This window comes from Onychostruthus taczanowskii, unplaced genomic scaffold (assembly GCF_017590055.1).
Source record: "Onychostruthus taczanowskii isolate IOZ18803 unplaced genomic scaffold, ASM1759005v1 scaffold36, whole genome shotgun sequence".
Lineage (NCBI taxonomy): Eukaryota > Metazoa > Chordata > Aves > Passeriformes > Passeridae > Onychostruthus > Onychostruthus taczanowskii.
The window spans coordinates 5,950,218-5,968,855 of record NW_024501015.1 but is presented as its reverse complement, the minus strand read 5'-3'; the positions used below and the strand labels follow the sequence as shown (position 1 = coordinate 5,968,855).

Sequence of the window (18,638 nt, the reverse complement as noted above, 5' to 3'; positions counted from 1 at the left end):
TTATTACCTTATAGATCTTCTCTGATTGGTCACATATATGTTGGCTATTAATTTAATGAATTGTAGTTTTGTGAGTAGTGCACTCAACAATGAAGTTCTAGCTATTGTAATCTTTGTACTTTTTAATCATTAAAGGTTTCCCTTTTCTGATTTTTGTCATAGAAATTCTTACTCATGCAGGTAATCCCATTAAAATTCACTGAGGCTGATAGTGTGAGTAGTCTGGTAGTCTGGGTCTAAATTAATAAAGGAATCTCATTTCTATTCTTCTAGAGTATGGGTATATAAAACACTGAAAGTGCTTTAAGTGTTCTTTAACCCCAGCTGTAAAAGATACCATAAATTTAAAAAGTGACAATTTCTGTAATACATAGCAAGAACAGCAGAAATTATGGTGACTGCTGAGATGCTGAAGTTACTATGAATTTCCTTTGGTTAAAAGGAAAATGAGGATCTGATTCTGCTGTTCTTGCATGGTTTTTATGCCGGTGAAATGCCAAATGTATATATATATGTGCGTATGTATATACGCACATCTTGTCATTTGAGGAAAACTGATCCAGTTAGGTGTCTGGGTTTTTAGTGGGAAGAGCACCATGTTGTAAAAGTCTGTCAATAGCTAAAGGTCACTGCTACCATTGTATTTAACTTTTCTCTAACTTCCCTAAAATTTCATTTCAATCAAAGTTATGTACGTGTCCAGTGACCTGCAGTGTTTTAGATCATGAGGTGAATTAGAGAAGGTAATTCTGAGGGAAAAAACCTTGAAATATCAGGCAGTGTAATATTTTGGCAAGAATTCTATCCTTTTGTCATAAAATTATTTTTCAAAATTTCATATGTATTTTATCAATAGTCTTAAATGACTTTTACTGCTAACAAACATTTTAATGCAGAGTCATCATTCTTAAAAAGTAAGTAGTTGAGCAAATCCCAGGGATTTTTATAAACTTGTTCTATGTATAATAGAGTTTATAAGCTGCTTCATCTGAATCAGCATGCTTGAAGGGAGAAACTTCATAGGTCTTCCAGGGCTTTGAATTCTACCATGCTTGACTTCCCAGGGCTTTTTAGCATTTTCAGCCTACCCGACAGGTTGAGAGATGTTGCAGATAGCCAGCAGAGCTGGAAAGATTTTCCTCACTCAGCAGCAGTCGTTTTTGCAGATCACAGTGGCTGAGCAAAGTGCTCAGGCTTCCGAAAAGCATTGGCTCAGGGTCTGTGCTGTGAGCACTTGCTGCAGAGGAGTGCTGCGGTGAAGGTCTCCCAGAGAAAGCTGGAACACATCAGCTATTTTACCTTCTGTGTGTGTATGTGTGCATGGTGTTATTCCCGTGCTTTCCATGATTCTTTTTCAGAAATGCATCCAACCATGGGAGGATGCTTCAGAAGGAACCATTGATTTTTAATTATTAGCAGTGCATGCTATGTAAAGCCCTACAAAAAAATAACATGGTGGTGGAATATTGAAGGTGGTGCTCCAACACAACTTTGCATGGAAAAGATGTATATAAATACACAGATTTCTGCTAAACTGGGAAAACCTTTCCTATTTTAGAAGCTTTTTTTTTGTATTTTAATGTTAGTAAGGCACTGTCATTGATTCATGTGTTCAGTAAACTGCTAGACCTCTCTGATAGGCTTTGAGTTTTGGAAGATACTCCTGGACTATGCTGTGCAATCAGTAATTTCAAACAGGGACTGACTTTTAGAAGCAAAAGTGGAGCAGCAGCTCCTGCTTTGAAGGGGAGACGGTGGGCTTGTGTTCTTTGGTTTGTTCATGTTTTCCTGCATTTCCTTAATTCCATTGTGGAACTGTGAATGTCCAAATTCCAAATAGATAATGTGTTTCAGAGATCACACTTACAGAAACAATTTCAAACCCTCCTCTTACACTTAGCCTTAAAAGATATTATTTGCCTTATAAAAACTATAAGCAAATTTTCCCTATTATGCCCTGCCTTCATTTTCCACAATTCAACAGAGGAGTGAATTACACTTGTGGGAAAGTAATGCAAGGAAAAAGCTAGTGCAATAAATTGGCCAGGACATCCTCTTAGGTCCTGATATTTTATGATGCATTTTCCTGAACATGCACTGGCACACACACTCATCCTGTGGGATTATAGCAGTCACGCCTTGAAAATATATTCACTAATAGTGAATCACCAGAATTTATCCAAAACAAAAAATAAATCATCCTACTTTCTGTATTCAGTAATTAGATTCCTTTTGCACATTTTTATTTTTGATGCCTAAGCGTTTCTATAAATGGATTACATCTGGGTACTGTGATGAAAAGGTTATTAGAAATGTGACACAGACAGATAGTCCTTGTGTTAAAATAAGTCCCCACTGGCAAAAGCAAAGCTCTACACTGGCCTCGTGTGACTGTAACAAAAGATTTTAGCTGCTGCTCTGGGACACTGTGTCATCCCACGGAAACAAAAATAGGTCCAGGTCCCACAATTTGTCTTTCAGATTTTTTTACCAATACATGTCCAGTGTACTCTGATTTGCTAGAAATTATTTTTAGATCCCCTAGTACTGATGGAGAGATTCAGATAAATGTATAGTTGACAAGCAGAAACATTATATCAGCCATGGAGACAATAGCAAAGGCATTGTCTGTCAAGCCATGATAGAGAATATGCTTTTTAAGTTCCACACAATATGTACCTCTCAGCTAAAATTGCAACAGCTACCCAAAAAGCCACATGCTGTAAAGTAGCAGAAATTATGTTCATGTTACCATGAATGCAGGGCTGAATGCAGTATTTAAAGAAAATGCAATCCAAAGGTTTGAGAGTAAAATAAACAACAATAACTTTCACAAGCACTTGCAGAAACATCTGCTAGCCTTTCCAAACACAACAGACTTTCACCTTGATGTGTTTGAATTGCTTGGAAAATGATCTGGTCTCCATTAAATCCAGCACTAAATGGCCCAGTGGGTGTAATGAAGCAATAACATAATAAAAAAAAAAATCCCTATCCTTGTAAATGTTGCCAGAGCTATCTGAATGTTTTATAATGAGCAGATAATCTGAAAAAAAAAGATTCCTGCTGTGCAAGCATAAATGGTAATATTCAAACATAAGACTTTTTCCTCAAGGTTTTATTTTTTTTTAACAGAGGTGTTTTTAGGAATGCATTTAGAGAAAGGCAAAAGTAGAACATTTTGTTTGATTTAGAAATACGTTCCAAAGGGTAACTGATTGAAGCACTAAAATTGCTCTGTTTTGTTCTTCTATGGCTCCTGTGTTTTCTAGATATTTTGTTTAAAAATATCCACACAGCAATTCCCTAAAACAAAATTACAACAAAATGGATGGTGAGATTATCTTTTTGATGTTTTTATATGTGGTAAATATTGCTATTTACTAGGACCTTAGAAGGTTTGAAAATTCAAACCATAAAAGTCTGAAAATATTTGGAAAATTATCTTTCAAATACAAAAAATAATAATTTCTAAAATTTCTTAGATTAAAAAAAATAAAAAAGGAAGACCCCACATATTTCTGGCATTTCTTTTGAACTGAAAACAAAAAAAAACCCCTTTTTTTAGTTATCTCTTGCTTGTAGCCTTTAATTTCCTCTTCCTCACTGTTACTACCCTTATTGCCACTTTATTTCATTTCATGTCCAATGGCTGCATTTTTTTGTGCATACCAAAGATTTTAGGGGTTGAACTCTCTTTCTAAGAATTATTATTCTTTATTCTGCAATGTTTGGGTTTCTTTGTGGGAAGTGGTGGTTGTTTATTTTTGTAAACAGAATTCCCACAGAGCTTATTCATGTGGCTTGCCTTTTTAATTCTTTTCCTGTTTCATTTTGTAGATGTATTTTCATCAGCATATTGCCAAAATACTTATTATTTCTGAAATACTTAATCACAAAAGAAAATAAAGGTGCCTGTGTATTCAAAGAGATAACCTATCAGCAAACTTGTCACAAACACTAACTGAAACTTAATTTTAAAACTGCCTACTTGGATACAGTGGTAGTGATTGTATTGGAGTGTTAAAAATGGAACTTTCTCATCTGCAAAAATGAGTGGCTTGTTATGCCCAAACAGCTGTTCATGCTCTTGCTTTCTACTGAGATAAAGTTTTGATTGGATATTTAGGTACTGGGAAAACTAAAGATATTTGAGGTGGAATACAGGATATCTGAATGACAGGTTGTAGGCTGATTTCATGTATGGGAGTTGATCCAGAGAGTCTGTAAAAAGTGATTTTTATCTGTGAAATCAAAAGTAATATTCTTGTGTCAGCAATAGTGTGGCCAGCAGGACCAGGGCAGTGCTTGTCCCCCTGTACTGGGCACTGGTGAGGCAACACCTCAAATCCTGTGTTCAGTTCTGGGCCCCTCCCTACAAGAGGAACGCTGAGCTGCTGGAATGTCTCCAGAGAATGGCAATCAAGCTGGTGAAGGGTCTGGAGCACAAATCTGATGAGGAGCAGCTGGGATTATTTTAGTCTAGGGAAAAGGAGGCTCAGGACCCTAACATTCTCTGCAGATACCTGACAGGAGGGTATGGACAGGTAGGGGTCGGTCTCTTCTCCCTGGTAACAAGTGATAGGAGATGTTCTCAAGTTGTGTTAGCAGAGGATTGGACTGGATATTTGGAGAAATTTCTTCAACAAAAGGGTTATCAAGCAGTTACACATGCTGCCTAGGAAACTGATACATTTGCCATTCCTGGGAGTATTTAGACAGACATGTGGATGTGGCTTTTGAGAACATGGTTTAGTGGTGGACTTGGCAGTGCTGGGTTAACAGCTGGACTTGAAGATCTTAAAAATCTGTATAAACCTAAAAGATTCTATTATTATAATTCCCTATTCTATTTTTTCTCTTTCCTTCCCTTTAAAAGCTGTTCTGACTTCCTACCTTCTCAGAAGTATTGCTAAACCCAAGGTGTTGTCCAGCAGAGGCAGCCAGAATTGCAGCTGGATGTTTCTGTCCCTTTTTTGTCTCTGACTACCATTGACAGGAGTTTTGAGTTTCAAGGCTGTGAGTACAATTTCGTATGTGAAAATCAAGAATATAGAATAGAAATAATGCACTTCAGGTTGCTTGACAGCAACAAATTTTCTTTGTTGGCAAAACCTGCTAGCTCTACCATTTGTCATGCTAATTACTGCCTCAGGTACAAGGTCTGTACCAAGATCTACTGCTGGTGGAGAGGGAAGTGACGAAACAGGAGCTGCTCACTGTACCTGCATGGGAGGAGCATCCCTCTGGACCTGGGTAACACACACATAGCTGAATCCATGTCTTTTTCTGGCCCTATTTTATTCAGAAATCTTTGTTTTCACAAGGAGTGTTTCTGAAAACAGATTGAATAGAAAGCAAATGAGGGAGTTTTCATGGCTTGTAAGTCATCACAGTAGTGCTTCTCAGATTTTAGAAGCTGATGTTTGCAAATTAATTACTTGGCCTTTAAATAGTTCCAAACCACCCAAAGTGCTCCATTATGTTAGCACAGGCTTGAGAAATAGATATGTATTACTAGCTAATTGAATAACATATGGTGTTGATTAGTGCTTAGCTCTTTTTATAGAACTCAATTAAAAAACTGACTGCAGTATATTTTGAGACTATGAGATGTCTGTTAGTTGCTTCTGGCATGAGGGAACTGCTGAACCAAGAAACTATTAACTTTTTCTGTTTAGTCCATCTGTAAGTTCCTTTAGGATCTCTTGGTGCATGTGGCTGTGATGGGAGATAGGCTGGGGTTTGTTCATTTGCTGCAGCATTGAAATGCAGCGTTTCCTGAAAGATTTAAGTGCTCTCCTGGCAAAGCAAACAAAAGCCCAGGCTTTTATTTTCTGTGCTATTGCTTAAGGTATACAAATATAGAATGAGCCGGTTTCAAATGGATAAATATCTATTCTTATAGGGTTCAGTTTGCAGAGAAGCATTTCTTGTGAGGAGTCCTAGGACAGAGACATAAAATTATAAAGCACTCTAACCCCAAATATTGTCAATCTCAATTATACCTAATTCCACCTCAGCAATAAACACATGTGGAAAACATGCCTTTTTTTCTTTTGCTTGATGCGGTTTTTGTTTCAGAGATTATTTTCCTCTTAGACTTCACAAAAACACCTGAGATTATGATGATTATGATGATTTTATTATTCCCATGGATGATTGAAGTGCTGTAGCAGTTAGTAGCAGTGATCAGACTGGTTGGAGCTGGTAGCATACAGAGAAACAATAAACAAGAAAATAAGATGTTTCCCTCCCTGACTTTTCTTGCCCCCCCTGCCAAGATGCCTCTCTTACTCTATTTTGCGTATTTTTTAAAGAGAAAATTTGGTAAATATAGACTTCAAATGTGATTTGATCTGAACCTGTATTAGGCACACGGCAAGAAGAGATACTGAGTTTTATCCACGGTTTTATCACTGACTATGAATTTAGCTCTTGGGTGTATGACCTGACAAAATCTTCCTTGATTTCTAGAAGCAAGTGATTATTCTTGCTACAAAAACTCATAGTAGAAAAGCCTTCCTACAGTGTAAAATTACTTAATGCATATATTTTCCAGATTTTCACATCAAATTTTATTGTATTATGTGCTATTTGGTATTTAAATTTAATCAGAAAGGCTCAGAAAGAAGGAGACCCTGAAAAATTGATTGGTTTCTAAAAAGCATTTCAGAACCCAGTAGATTCCCATTCCACAGTAGCTCTTCCACTGAAATGGCATTTTCATCCATCCATCCATCCATCCAGAGAAAACAGATGAGTCCTGCAGCATATCCTGAAGGTTACTGAGGTCATTTGGGAGGGATCTGTGTTGCACAGATGCAGTGCTTTCACCGTGAGTGACCTTTCACCACTTTGCTGCTTTTTGTTGTGCATTTGTTCTGCCACAGCCGTGATGTGCAGCACAGGCCGTTCGTGACCTAAATTGCTCTGGGCTCTGAACCAGGAACAGGTGCAGCCACGACCAAAACCGGAAAGCTACAGTGTTGGGATCATCCAGTGATAATGGGGGGTGGAAGAAGCCAAGGATATTTTATTTTATTATTCCTGATCCTTCCCCCAGGCTACCCTGCCCCCACCATCCATGTTTAAAATATATGGCAGTATGATGATTTTAGGCTTCTCCCAGGAATACATTTCTAGAGCTAGCATTTTATTCAGTAAGCTCAATTAAAGGTTGCAAAGGCAAGTTAGCACTCATGGGCTTTTTGGTCAAGGCATCACAAGTATCCAATGCACCAGGAAGCTTCAAGGAGCATAACATAAATAGGAAAACTTCAGCACAGAGATACCAGTTTTGAGGGTCCTGGCACATAGTGCCTCACACTCGCAGTGTGAAGACGATTCTTAAAAGCTTCATGCAAAAGTCACTGTGCTACAGTGACTTACATCAACTGGTGATGTCCTATCAACTGAAATAGAGCAACATATTTATGAAGTTTGAAAAGATAAGATTCCAGTTATTACCAGAGGGTGTAGCATGCCAGTAACATCCCTTAAATATGTGAAAACTGACAAGGTGAGGCTATTGATGACTGATCAATCTCTTTTTTTTTTTTGCCTCTTTTTTTCTTGAAAGCAGATGGTATCTCTCAATATTTGTTGTTATCTGTTGATATCTCAGAAAATGAGTATTATTATTACTACCTGTGAAAGTTCAGTCCTTTTAATGTTTGGAGAGACATTATCACAGGCAGAGCAACATTCATCCCATCTAATTTGAGATGTACAGCATAGACATCTGCAAATGAAGAGGAGTATGTTTTTCTGACCACAAAACACCTGAGTTTATGCTTTAGTCTAGCTCATTGTGAGATGACTCTGCACAGCACTTCCTGGTGAAATTTAAAGTGTCTAGAAATAGAGTAGAGTCTGGGAATGAGTAACTCAGATGCAAACATCTGCATCTTTGATTGTTACTTGAATGTTCACAGTTTTGAAAAGAAATATTAGAAGTCCCTTAATATTGTAATTAGTGGACTTTGTCTTTAATGCCCTGTCCATCTTTTCTATCCTGCAGCTATTACAATAATGTATTTATTGTAGCAACCTGTTGGGAAGTAGACAAGGAGATATGCTTTAAGATGTATAGAATCATAGGATGGTTTGGGTTGAAAGGGACCTTAAACATCACCTAGTTCCAGCTGTCCTGCCATAGAAAGGCAACCTTCCTCGGCCAAATTATGCAAAGCTCCACCCAGCTTGGACTTGAACCTGTCCGGGGATGAAGAGTCCACTTCTCTGGGTAACCTGTTCCAGTGCCTCACCACACTTAAAATGAGGCATTTTTTCCCCTAATACCTAATCTAAACACATCCTCCTTCACCCTGAGGCCATTCCCCCTTGTTCTATCACCACAGGCCCTTGTGAAAAGTCCCTCTTGAGCCTTCTTGTAAGCCCCTTCAGGTACTGGAAGGTATCTCTAAGGTCACCCTGAAGCCTTCTCTTCTCCAGGCTGAACTGGGTCATTGATCAGTGGCAGGATGTCTGCATTAAATACAACAGACTTAGGTACACAGTGGTCTCTGGGACTTCTGTACTCTGTTGGCCTCTTGAATGTACACAACACATTTAAGTATTATGTACAAGAGCCAAAGTCACAGTGATTGATACAGTTCTATGCTGATGAGATGGTCTAGAAAGAGAGCAATTGTAGTACAAATGAGTAATATTTCCTTTCAATTTTCTTGAATAGAAACTATGCAATTGGCTTGCAGCTAAGAAGGTACGGATTGTTTCAGGAAAGGATGTGATTTCTAATCCCCTACTTTCAAGGACATTTTAGAAGAGAAATCCCCAGGAAGTAGCTATGTTATCTAAGCCAGCAAATGCCACAAATTGTAGTGAGCTGGTTTTCCATATGGGACAGTTTTCTACTTCACAAAGCTATAATGTCATGCAAAGTTCATTTTACTGGTAAGCATCATTGAGCCAAAATTGAGTTCAGAGCCCCAGGGTAAATAAATGTAAGCATTTATCCAGAGTGCTATTTAAATTGACATGAAGTTTTGGGACCTTGGTTTCCTACTTCAGTCATTTCTAGTGCTCTGAAGTTTCATTAGGACCCCTAAAATTGAGAAACTAGCTTTCTTTTATGGGGAAAAAATAGTTCTCTGCAAAACTGATGATTCTAAAAGATATGTAGCCAGTACAGTCAACATGACCTCTATAATATGATGGCTGTGAAATAGGGTTGTCGTTTAAGCTTATCCACATATTATCAAGGCAATAAGACATTGATAAAATTAAAAATTTCTTTTAAGGTTTTTAAAATCCTATTCCATGTAATTTTCCAACAGGATGAACTATGCATTCTTTTGCTTGCCAATCAAAATTGCTGGCTAAACATTTTTACTCCAGAACATGGAAGTATATAATGATACATGCATGAGCTGAAGGCCTGTTGCTTTCATGAGTGAGACTTGCATGTGTGTTGGTTTAAACACTGGTGGATCTTTACAAGATTTTAAGAAATTTTTTTCCTGTTTCTTTAAAAGTGCTACTTGGAGTGGTAAGTTGTATTTTAAAAGTATGTCAGCATATTATACTCGTATATCTCCCACTTCTTCATCACTTGCTATCTTTATTTACGTGTCCTTAAGAAATATTGAATAAGAATAACTAGGAATGTTTTAATCAGAAACTGTTTCTGTTTTTAAAAAATATTTTCTTCACATTTTCAATTTTTTCTTAAATGGATCTTTTTTAGCACTGCCATGTAATGCTGGCTTTACACGTGTAAAGGTTTGTAATGTGTCACTTTAGTCCTTTAGCAGTGCCATTATATATTCAGAAATCACTGTGTATCTGTAAAGAAAATGGTGATGTACTGTAGTGTAATATATGTTTCTGAAACTTCTGTTTGCCTAGTTGTTACCTAAACTCCAATTATAAATTATCCCCTTCCTCCAGATTTGAGAGTGATATGGACATATGCAAAAATGTATTGCAGCTCTAATGATGTCACATGGTTTTTTGAGGAAAGCACATGGTAGCATACAAATCACTTATTTCCAAGGTGGAATTTCCCTTATTAGTTTATTGTGCCATTATTGAGTGTGCATTTTGTAATTTTGTTTTCTGGAATGAGATTGTAATGCAAGACAAATTCTATACGCCAAAAATAAGACTTTAATGGATTAGACTGTTTTGACTGAAATATTAGAAGGATGTAATAACATGCTAATACATTTTATTAGGCTGCCAGCTTGTGTGTAAATGTTTCAAAAGGAATGAGACATGCATACACATAGAATACAATGTTTAATTTACTAGATTATGTTTGCATATGAAGTTGTACATCTTGGTTGAAAAATCTTTTTTTTTTTAATAGTAATCTTATGTCTATATGGTTAGCACTATAGGTCTAGAGATATATTGTTGTAATTTTAAATTCACACTGCTCTCTAGTGGGGAATGCTTTCAATGCAATAGATTATATATATATATATATATTCATGTACAACATGTATATCAAATGGGATTACCGAATTGTTACTGGAATATAGACCAATTTGATAAAACTAGTTCTATTGTGATAGCATTTTAATCCTTATACTGCTTTGATTAAAGACTGAATTTACTAATTAAAAAATATTTTAGACAGATGAATCTTTGGAGTGAACAGTATCTCCAGCAAACTCCAAAAGGGCTGAGAGGTTGATAGTTTTATGCTTCTTCCTCAGGAGAAACCTCCTCCCTGTGTTAGGAGAAAAATGCTATAGGTCTGCTATTTAAAAACGTCAGGTTTTCTTCTAAGCTTCTACAGTCTCTCAATGTCTTTTGCTTTGGAACAAGTTGTTTAGCCTGCTTTCTCATCTCTTGCTTTCAACAGCTATAATCCTAAATAAGAGCTGACTGTGCACAGAAGCTGAAATAATACTGCAAATCTAGTTGAGTGAGGTTTAAATCTACAGCAAGTCCAGAGGTTCTCTCAGACTTGAGTCTGTACTTTCTTAAATGAAATGGGGTTTAGTTAGCATAGAACACAATGCTAATTAGACATCAAGCAGAACTGAAAACTTAGATTGAAACTGATTTGAATATTGATAGGCTTTAGATTTGCTTCTTTGGATAAATTTGTCTTAGTGATTTGATTTGAAAGCAATAATTGTCTTTAAATCCTTGGGAGAGCTGTCAAAAAAGTTAAGCTGATGAAATTTAAGTCATTTGAAGCTATCTCAAGAATGATTTGCAGCATTTTGTTGTAATCAGACCCAAATCTGGAGGCTTGTTTTAGACACTGAAACTCTTCTGGATCTGGCATTAAAGACCCATTTTCTTGTGTAGCTGCAATAATCTTTTTTTCTCTCTAGGTTGATTGATTTGTCAATTAGAGACCAAATAGTATCATTGTATTTAAGGCTGCAGTAATTTTGTCACTCAAAGTATAGATTAGATTCTTTGTCTAGACCTTCATTTATTCACCAAGTCTGGGTGAACAAGCACTTTAAAGATTTATATGGTATATAAAGGTCTCATCAAAATGCTAAGTTGGTATAACATTTTGCATTCCTTGAATAGTAAATTAGGTTTGCAGTGCTCAGAGCGTTTCTTTACCTGTGCCATTTCTGCTCACTTTTAATCACAGAAGCTCACAGTTACATTTTTTTCACTTGACGTTCTGCAGATGGGATTATCTGCTCATTTCTGTAGTAGTTGCTGTCTGGTATTGGCTGAATCTAAGCTAACTATCCTTCAATTATAATCCTGGGTGCTTAAGATAAGAAACTAATAACATATTTATTTGTCTTTGAACTACTTTACATGAGAAAGTTATGAAGTTATTAGACGTGGGCTTGAAAGCAATCACAGGAAGTGGGGAGAGGATGACTGGGGCTGCTAAATATTTAATAAACTCAAGGGTGAGGTCTGTGCATTTAAGCTTATGGAACTAATATACAAGCAGGCGGAGGTTCTGTTAATTATACCTTCTACCCCTTTTCTTCCATTCACTGAAGGGTTGTTTTGTCTCACATTTTTTTCTCAGCTCCTGCAGTGTTTTTGCCCTTTCTTAGATAAGTTATCACAGGAGGTGCCACATCCACATCTGATGGTAGCTCAGCTTTGGGCTTCACTTGGCTGCCAAGTTAGTCAAGTTACATAGAAGAACTGAAAAAGTTGAACAGAAAGCAAAATATATGAGTGGAAATATAATGTCAAAATATAAAATGCAAAAAAGTATCATCTGCCTTTTAGTGCTTTGCAGAGGGTGCTATCTTTTCTACATTATTTTGTGTTTTCAACAATTTTCTCTTATGTGTTTTTTTCCTCTCAGAAAATATGAAGAAGCCCTGGAGCCCTGATTTACCAGTTGATAACCAGGCATACAATTCAGATTTCACATCTCTCCCAGACCAAGAAGGTGAGAAAGAATTAGCACCTGATGGCACTGAAGAAAAGAAGGAGAGAGAAAAGAAACACACCAATTTCACTTTGTGTAATGTCTGTAACATTCAGCTAAACTCTGCTGCTCAGGCACAAATCCACTACAACGGCAAATCCCATCAGAAGAGGTTGAAACAGCTCAGCAATGGAAATCTCAAAAGTGATAATGGTAAGCATTATATATATCTCTGCCATGTTTTGATCTGAGAATTGCAGCAATGTGCACTATGTTGATATATATGAGTATAAACTTTGTTTTATTCCGACAACAAATACTTTGAAGTTAAAGCAAAGGCTTTTGGTGACTTCAGAGTGCTGGAGGTCATCCCTAGCATCTGGCAAATAGCTTAACATATACCATCTGTGTTATTGCAAGAGTTTTCAGTTTATATTTTGTTTACATAATGGTTTTGATTCAGATTCTTTCTCATTTCATTTGCATTTTGATGGTTTTCAGCATAATCGGTGATATTCCATATTTCACAGTCTACTAGAAAGGTTATCCTTGTTAGGGGCGTGCTTGCCTTTAATGAATGTAAGGTTGTTGTGAAATAAATTGAAACAAGTACATTACACAGAAATACATTCCCAAACTCTTTTAACTTTAGCTTGCTTATTCTGGGTTCAACCCACAGCTAACATAAGTTTGTTTCAAGATCATGACTGAATTGAAACAGAGGTAGAACAAATCTTATTTTGACTGTGATTGATTTCATTGACATCTTTGAGGAAAGCATTTCATAGTAGGTGACATACTCTTCAATCATCAGAGTGAGTTGTGATCCCCAAAGAAAAACACATTTTGCTTTTTGTACTAAGGCAGATTAGATAATAGAGGCAAATGATGGTCCCTGACAAGAAAAACCAAAGTACCATATTGCAATTTTTTCAGTTTAATAGCAGGCAGTACTCACATTTGCTGTACCATATATAGGGTTGTACTGCATTGTTCCATTACTTCTGTGTACTATGTCAGAGAAATAAGTGTCTTAATATGTTGTACTTAGGACTTTCAGACTTTCTTTCTCCTTATCACATGTTGCTTACTATTTTGTGCTTTGATTTGCTTCCTGCCCTACCTGCAGAAGGATATGCAACAATCCATACATAGAACTTCATATTATTATTTTAACAGCCTCTGCTTTGTTCCCACACTAAGAGTGGGGAATAACATTGATATTTTGCTTAAGTATGTTGGATGAGAGTGCTTTACTGTGTATGAGGTGTTGCTCATTTCTGTAAAACACAACAATAAAACAAATAACACCACCAAATAATATTCAACAACACAATTAAATTTGTCTTTAAGTGGCCAGTGGGACTGCAGCATTTGACAATGGTTGGAGTTCAGGCTTAGAAATAAATGCTACTACCATTAGTAGGACCTGTGGAAATTCATAAAGAAAGATTGATTTCCCAATTGATTAAAGGTGCAATGTGATTATCCACAAATGCATTCTCTATTAAACCAAATAAACACAGTCTAATTTATTGCTATCTTTGGTTAAGGGGGAATTGTTATTGTTATTATTAGCACTACAATTTTGCTAATGATAGAAAGATTTTTTTTTCTGCAGTTCATTTTTCCACTTTAATCCATGATAATGAAAGAATTAGCAATTAAGCAATGCTGAAATTAGCTCAAAGAGCTTCAATCATGGTTCAACATTTATATTCTGGAGAGGCTCAAACTAGCAGTATAGCAGCATATTTCTTATTTCCTCCTTAAAAGTATGCTATGTTGTGTGTAGCTGCATCAATTTGTAGTCAGAAAATAGCTGATTGACTATCTAGCTCTTGGTTTCAAAGTGCAATTATTTTGGGAGTTTATGTGAAAATTGAGGATTTTCAAATCTGGTAGGTCCTTGAATCAATATTCAAAAGTAGCGCTCCAATGGGAAAATAATGTAGGGTGGAGAATAAGGAAGGGATTTTTCACGTCACCAAGTTCAGTTCTCTTCAACTGAGTGTTATAAATTAGAGAGACCAGTATAAAGTATTTCTTGCTATAAATTAGAACTGAATTAGAACTGAATATTTGAGTAACCATCCTCCCTGTACTTTGAATAGAAACACTGCTTGAGATGCCTTTTTGGAGACGAGTATAAATCAGAACATGAGAGTCCTTTTACCATTATAAGTTTTGTCATAACTAGTATTTCTGAAATATAGGCCGTATTTTTCTGACAAATGATTGTTTTGTTGATGAGACCCCAGCATGCCCAACTGACATATGACCATGACTATACAAATTATGACTCGAGCATTGCAATTTATCATGTACATGCAAATGGCGCTTTTTGAAGGTCATTGTTGCACAGGCATATTGTTTTCTCAATGTGTGTCAGAAGAATACTTTATTTAAGAGAATGGTGTTTCTTATGTGGAAATCCAATTGCCAAAAGACAGCTGTTATGCTTGATGTACACATTAGTGACATAATAATTCTAGAGACAAAATTCTGCTGTAAATTAAAAGTATGTAAATATTCTGCTTTACGCAATGTCTTCTAAGGTTTTGTCATTATGGTTACTCATTATGTCTCGACATATGAATGAAGTATCTGTACTATGCACAAGCAAACTTAATTTCTAACTACAGTGTCTCACAATCCCTACTCTGTTTGCCTCTGTATATGCCTTTGCACTGCTGGATGCTCGCTTGGAACTAACATACATGGAAAGGTTGAGAAAAATATTGGAGTTGTGATTTCTCATTTTGTTTCATCTCCAAATTATTCCCATGAAGCAGGATAGGTTTGTGTGTCCTGTATCATGAGGAGATAATAGAAAGGGAGGGTTGATTCATGTGAAACAAAAGCCCATGTCTTGTTCCAAAATAATTTGCAATGGACTGCTGAACAGAGGTAGGGTTCAGCTGTATTAGCATTTGACTGTGTAATTAGAGTTGTCATGCTACAGTCGTCAGCTTCCAGCTGTGCGAAGTAGCTTCTGTCTGTTGGATGTGAATAACAGAACATTTTCTTTACTTGAATATCTCTGCCTAATTTCATCAGGAAAGTTGCTTGTGCACAAAGTCTGTTAATATCTGCAAATCTATAACCAGTAAATAATCTGCGTTGGGGGTTAAAAGCAGTGTTTCTTTGCTGCTCTGTTGGTATCTGGACTATATTTGAATAACCAGATATACTCTGAAAAGTTTTGCTAGTTGCTTACATGTCTCTTTGGCAGATTTACTGTACCCCTGTGGTTCCTTCCTGGGGCAGAGCAAGCTCAGAACAGCACACTGTGCAGCAACAAAAGGGATGTGAACCCAATGTTTCTTGTGTCATTACTTGGTACAGTGGTTTGTGATGACTTCACAGGATATAGTGAGACATCAGCATTTCTGTAACTGAAATGTGCTTGGGAGCAGCACAATTTTCTGTGTACCTTCCTCCTAATAATTGCCTTTGATGCCTCTTAAAAAGACTTCTCACATTTCCTCTTTACACCCTAGAAAATATTCTTTTTATTGGTGATTTTTTTTTGCTTTTCTACTCTCATGCGTGCAGTGGAAAGGTGACAAGTAAGTCAGTGGAGATGTTGAGTATGTTTTGGAATTAAGAGGAGGGCAAGATGCAGTTCCTATCTGGTCTGCTGACATTGCACCACTTCTCATAAAACCTGCCTGGACACTGTGGGAAGAGGTGGCCTCTTGTGGGAAATTGTTTATTCTAACCAGCAGGAGCAAAACTCACTGACAGAATAGAAAAATAACTGTGGATGCAAATGTATAGTAGCACCACTAAGAAAGCTGATGTTTCTGAAATTTTATTTAAACCAGAATTTCCTCTGTGCATTCTTTTGTGTAAATTGCTGAATCATCATAGTGAATGAGGCATGGTTAGGACAAAATCTAAAACTGCTTTCCTCTGCAATACTTTTTGCAATACATTAGAGAACAAGTTGGAAAATAATGGAGGTGAGCAAAGTCAAAATTAATAGAAATCCTTACACTTTACAAACGGATTTCTGAACCATTATTCTTTTGAAACATAGAAGGCTGTGAAGCATTTGGTGGTGGCTTATTTATCTAGCTCTCTCAATTCATAACCCAGACCAAAGTCTATCCAATTTAGTATGTTTTATTTACTATCTTTTAAACTAAATCCAACTACAACTTTTTTTTCACTAGAATTTCATTAAAACCAAATTTTATTGTAGAGCCAACAAGGAAATTGAGTACATGGAAAAAATGAGCAAAATATCAGAACTGAGTATATTCCTCCGCCTTGCTAATTTCAAAAAACAAATCCCTTAATTGAACACTTAATATTAGTTTAGAATGAATAATGACTTGACTGTTATGGTAATGAGTATTATGAAATATGCATCAAAAAGCAATGTTTATTTCCCACATTTTATCTTTCTTCAACCTCATTCAGTTGAATCGTTGAATGTAGTTTCCTACAACATTTGAGATGGCAGTTTCCTTAAATCTACATAATACATTTTTTGCACACTGGTCAGAGAAAATGTTTAATCTTTTACAAGTTTTCTTTTGTGTCTAAATCCTTACTTTTTACTAATCTTCAGATAGGAAATCCAGCTAATTTATCTGCTTGCAGAGTTTCTATTCTTGCACTTTTGTGTTGCAGTTTATTTTCTGTCTCTATGCTGCCATTGCATTTTTCTCCTCTGCTGTCATGTTTTATGATCATGAAAACTGATAGCTTTGGGTTGACACATTCTTACTTTTAGGTGGTAAACCATCAAGTTATGGCTTCCAGGGAAGTGGTGTCATCGTCTCTATTCATTGTCTTAGCCCTCCTTTCAGAGGAATAGGATTGGATGGGACATTGGAGAAAAGAGGAAGTCTTCAGGCAAAGTATATTTTCCTTCAGAATAGGTGATTTTCCATTAATTTTCTGGCAAGTAAGAATTGTCAGATCAGCTTGAGATGTCCCTGGAAGTCACATATCTAACAAACATTTTTTTTTAATGTCCTATTCTGATTCAGAGCTTCATGGCCAGTTAACAGTAAATCCAATATGTATTTTTCTCTGGTTTTAAGCTTCTAGTTTGTGGGTCGTACATGCCAGTATCTTGTAAAGCATCACAGCAGGTTCCTTTTGGGTATTTATAATATCTCCCAAATGTCAAAGCTTGAGATTTCTGGACAAGTAGGACTGGCTAAGGGCAGTGTGTTGTCACTTCCATTGCTTCCAAATGTAAATCCTACTCCTTATTTCAAAGCACTTGTCTCTTTTCATTGTGTTCCTATTTCAGTTAGTGAACTATTAACAGTTTCTGATTTCAAGAACACTTTTGCAAGCAATGCTTTTAAACCACCACTTGTACTTGCAGAATCTTTTTTATTTTATTCAGAAAGGTAATATCACCACATAGGACATCATAGTTCACCACAAAGTTTTACCACAAGGTGAATGAAAGAATCTTAAGAGCCATCTCACACTAGCCTCGTGCATGGTGTTGCTTGCTATTTCTTCTAATAAGCATCATAGGATCTACTTGGCTTTGTGAGTATACAAAAAGGATAAATGGATGGTAAATGTGGACATTTGCAAATGTGTGCAAATATCCATATGGACTTGCTGTAGTTAGCTGTCTTCTATTGTAAATAAATGGAAATGGACATTGCTAAATTTTAATACGGATCAGTCACAGGTAAGGTAACATGTTGTGGGAAGTTGGGGAAAGTTTATTGAGTGCACCTGGAATAAGTTCAATAGCAGCATGCAGTCACATAGATAAAATATATTTTAGAAATTCTCAAAAGATTCTTTTGGATTTGAGGGGAAAAATCCATAGGAGTTAAATAATTTTTCATATGGTGTATCTGGCAATCGGTCCACTGAATAGCACAATAAAATTTTAAAATAATGTATAGAAGCTTGTATAACTGTGATTTTTAATCATGGATAATTTTTTCATGGAGTTGGGGGATAAGTAGAAATTTATGTCTAAATATACTTAATGTAGTTTTGAAGTTTCTAATTGTTTGTCAAGTGCACTTAAGGATGTGCTTGTGGTTTTTTGTTCAAGTATAGCTCTGGTCTCAGCTAGGAAATTCCTTTCTTTTTGACTGTCTTAAGTGGCAAATGAATAAAATGTGCTGTAGCAGCTTATTATCAATAAAACTGTTTAAGGCATGTGGAGAATCTCAACCACAAAGAACATCTGTCCAAGGGCAAAATGAGCCTCTAACTGCAGATTCAAAAAGTTACAAAGAATTCAGTTTTCTACCTGAGTGTAAGACTGCACAGATTCTCTTTTAATACCCCC

At 36.3% G+C, this 18,638-nt stretch overlaps 1 protein-coding gene across 1 annotated transcript in view; it reads left to right on the top strand.

The window, feature by feature from the left end:
* Positions 1–18,638, top strand: part of ZNF385D (zinc finger protein 385D) — a 411,917-nt gene that overhangs the window by 71,643 nt on the left and 321,636 nt on the right. Inside the window, exon 2 of the mRNA XM_041411492.1 lies at positions 12,281–12,559. Coding sequence (XP_041267426.1) covers positions 12,281–12,559 — 279 coding nt within the window. The remainder of the gene's footprint in view (positions 1–12,280; positions 12,560–18,638) is intronic.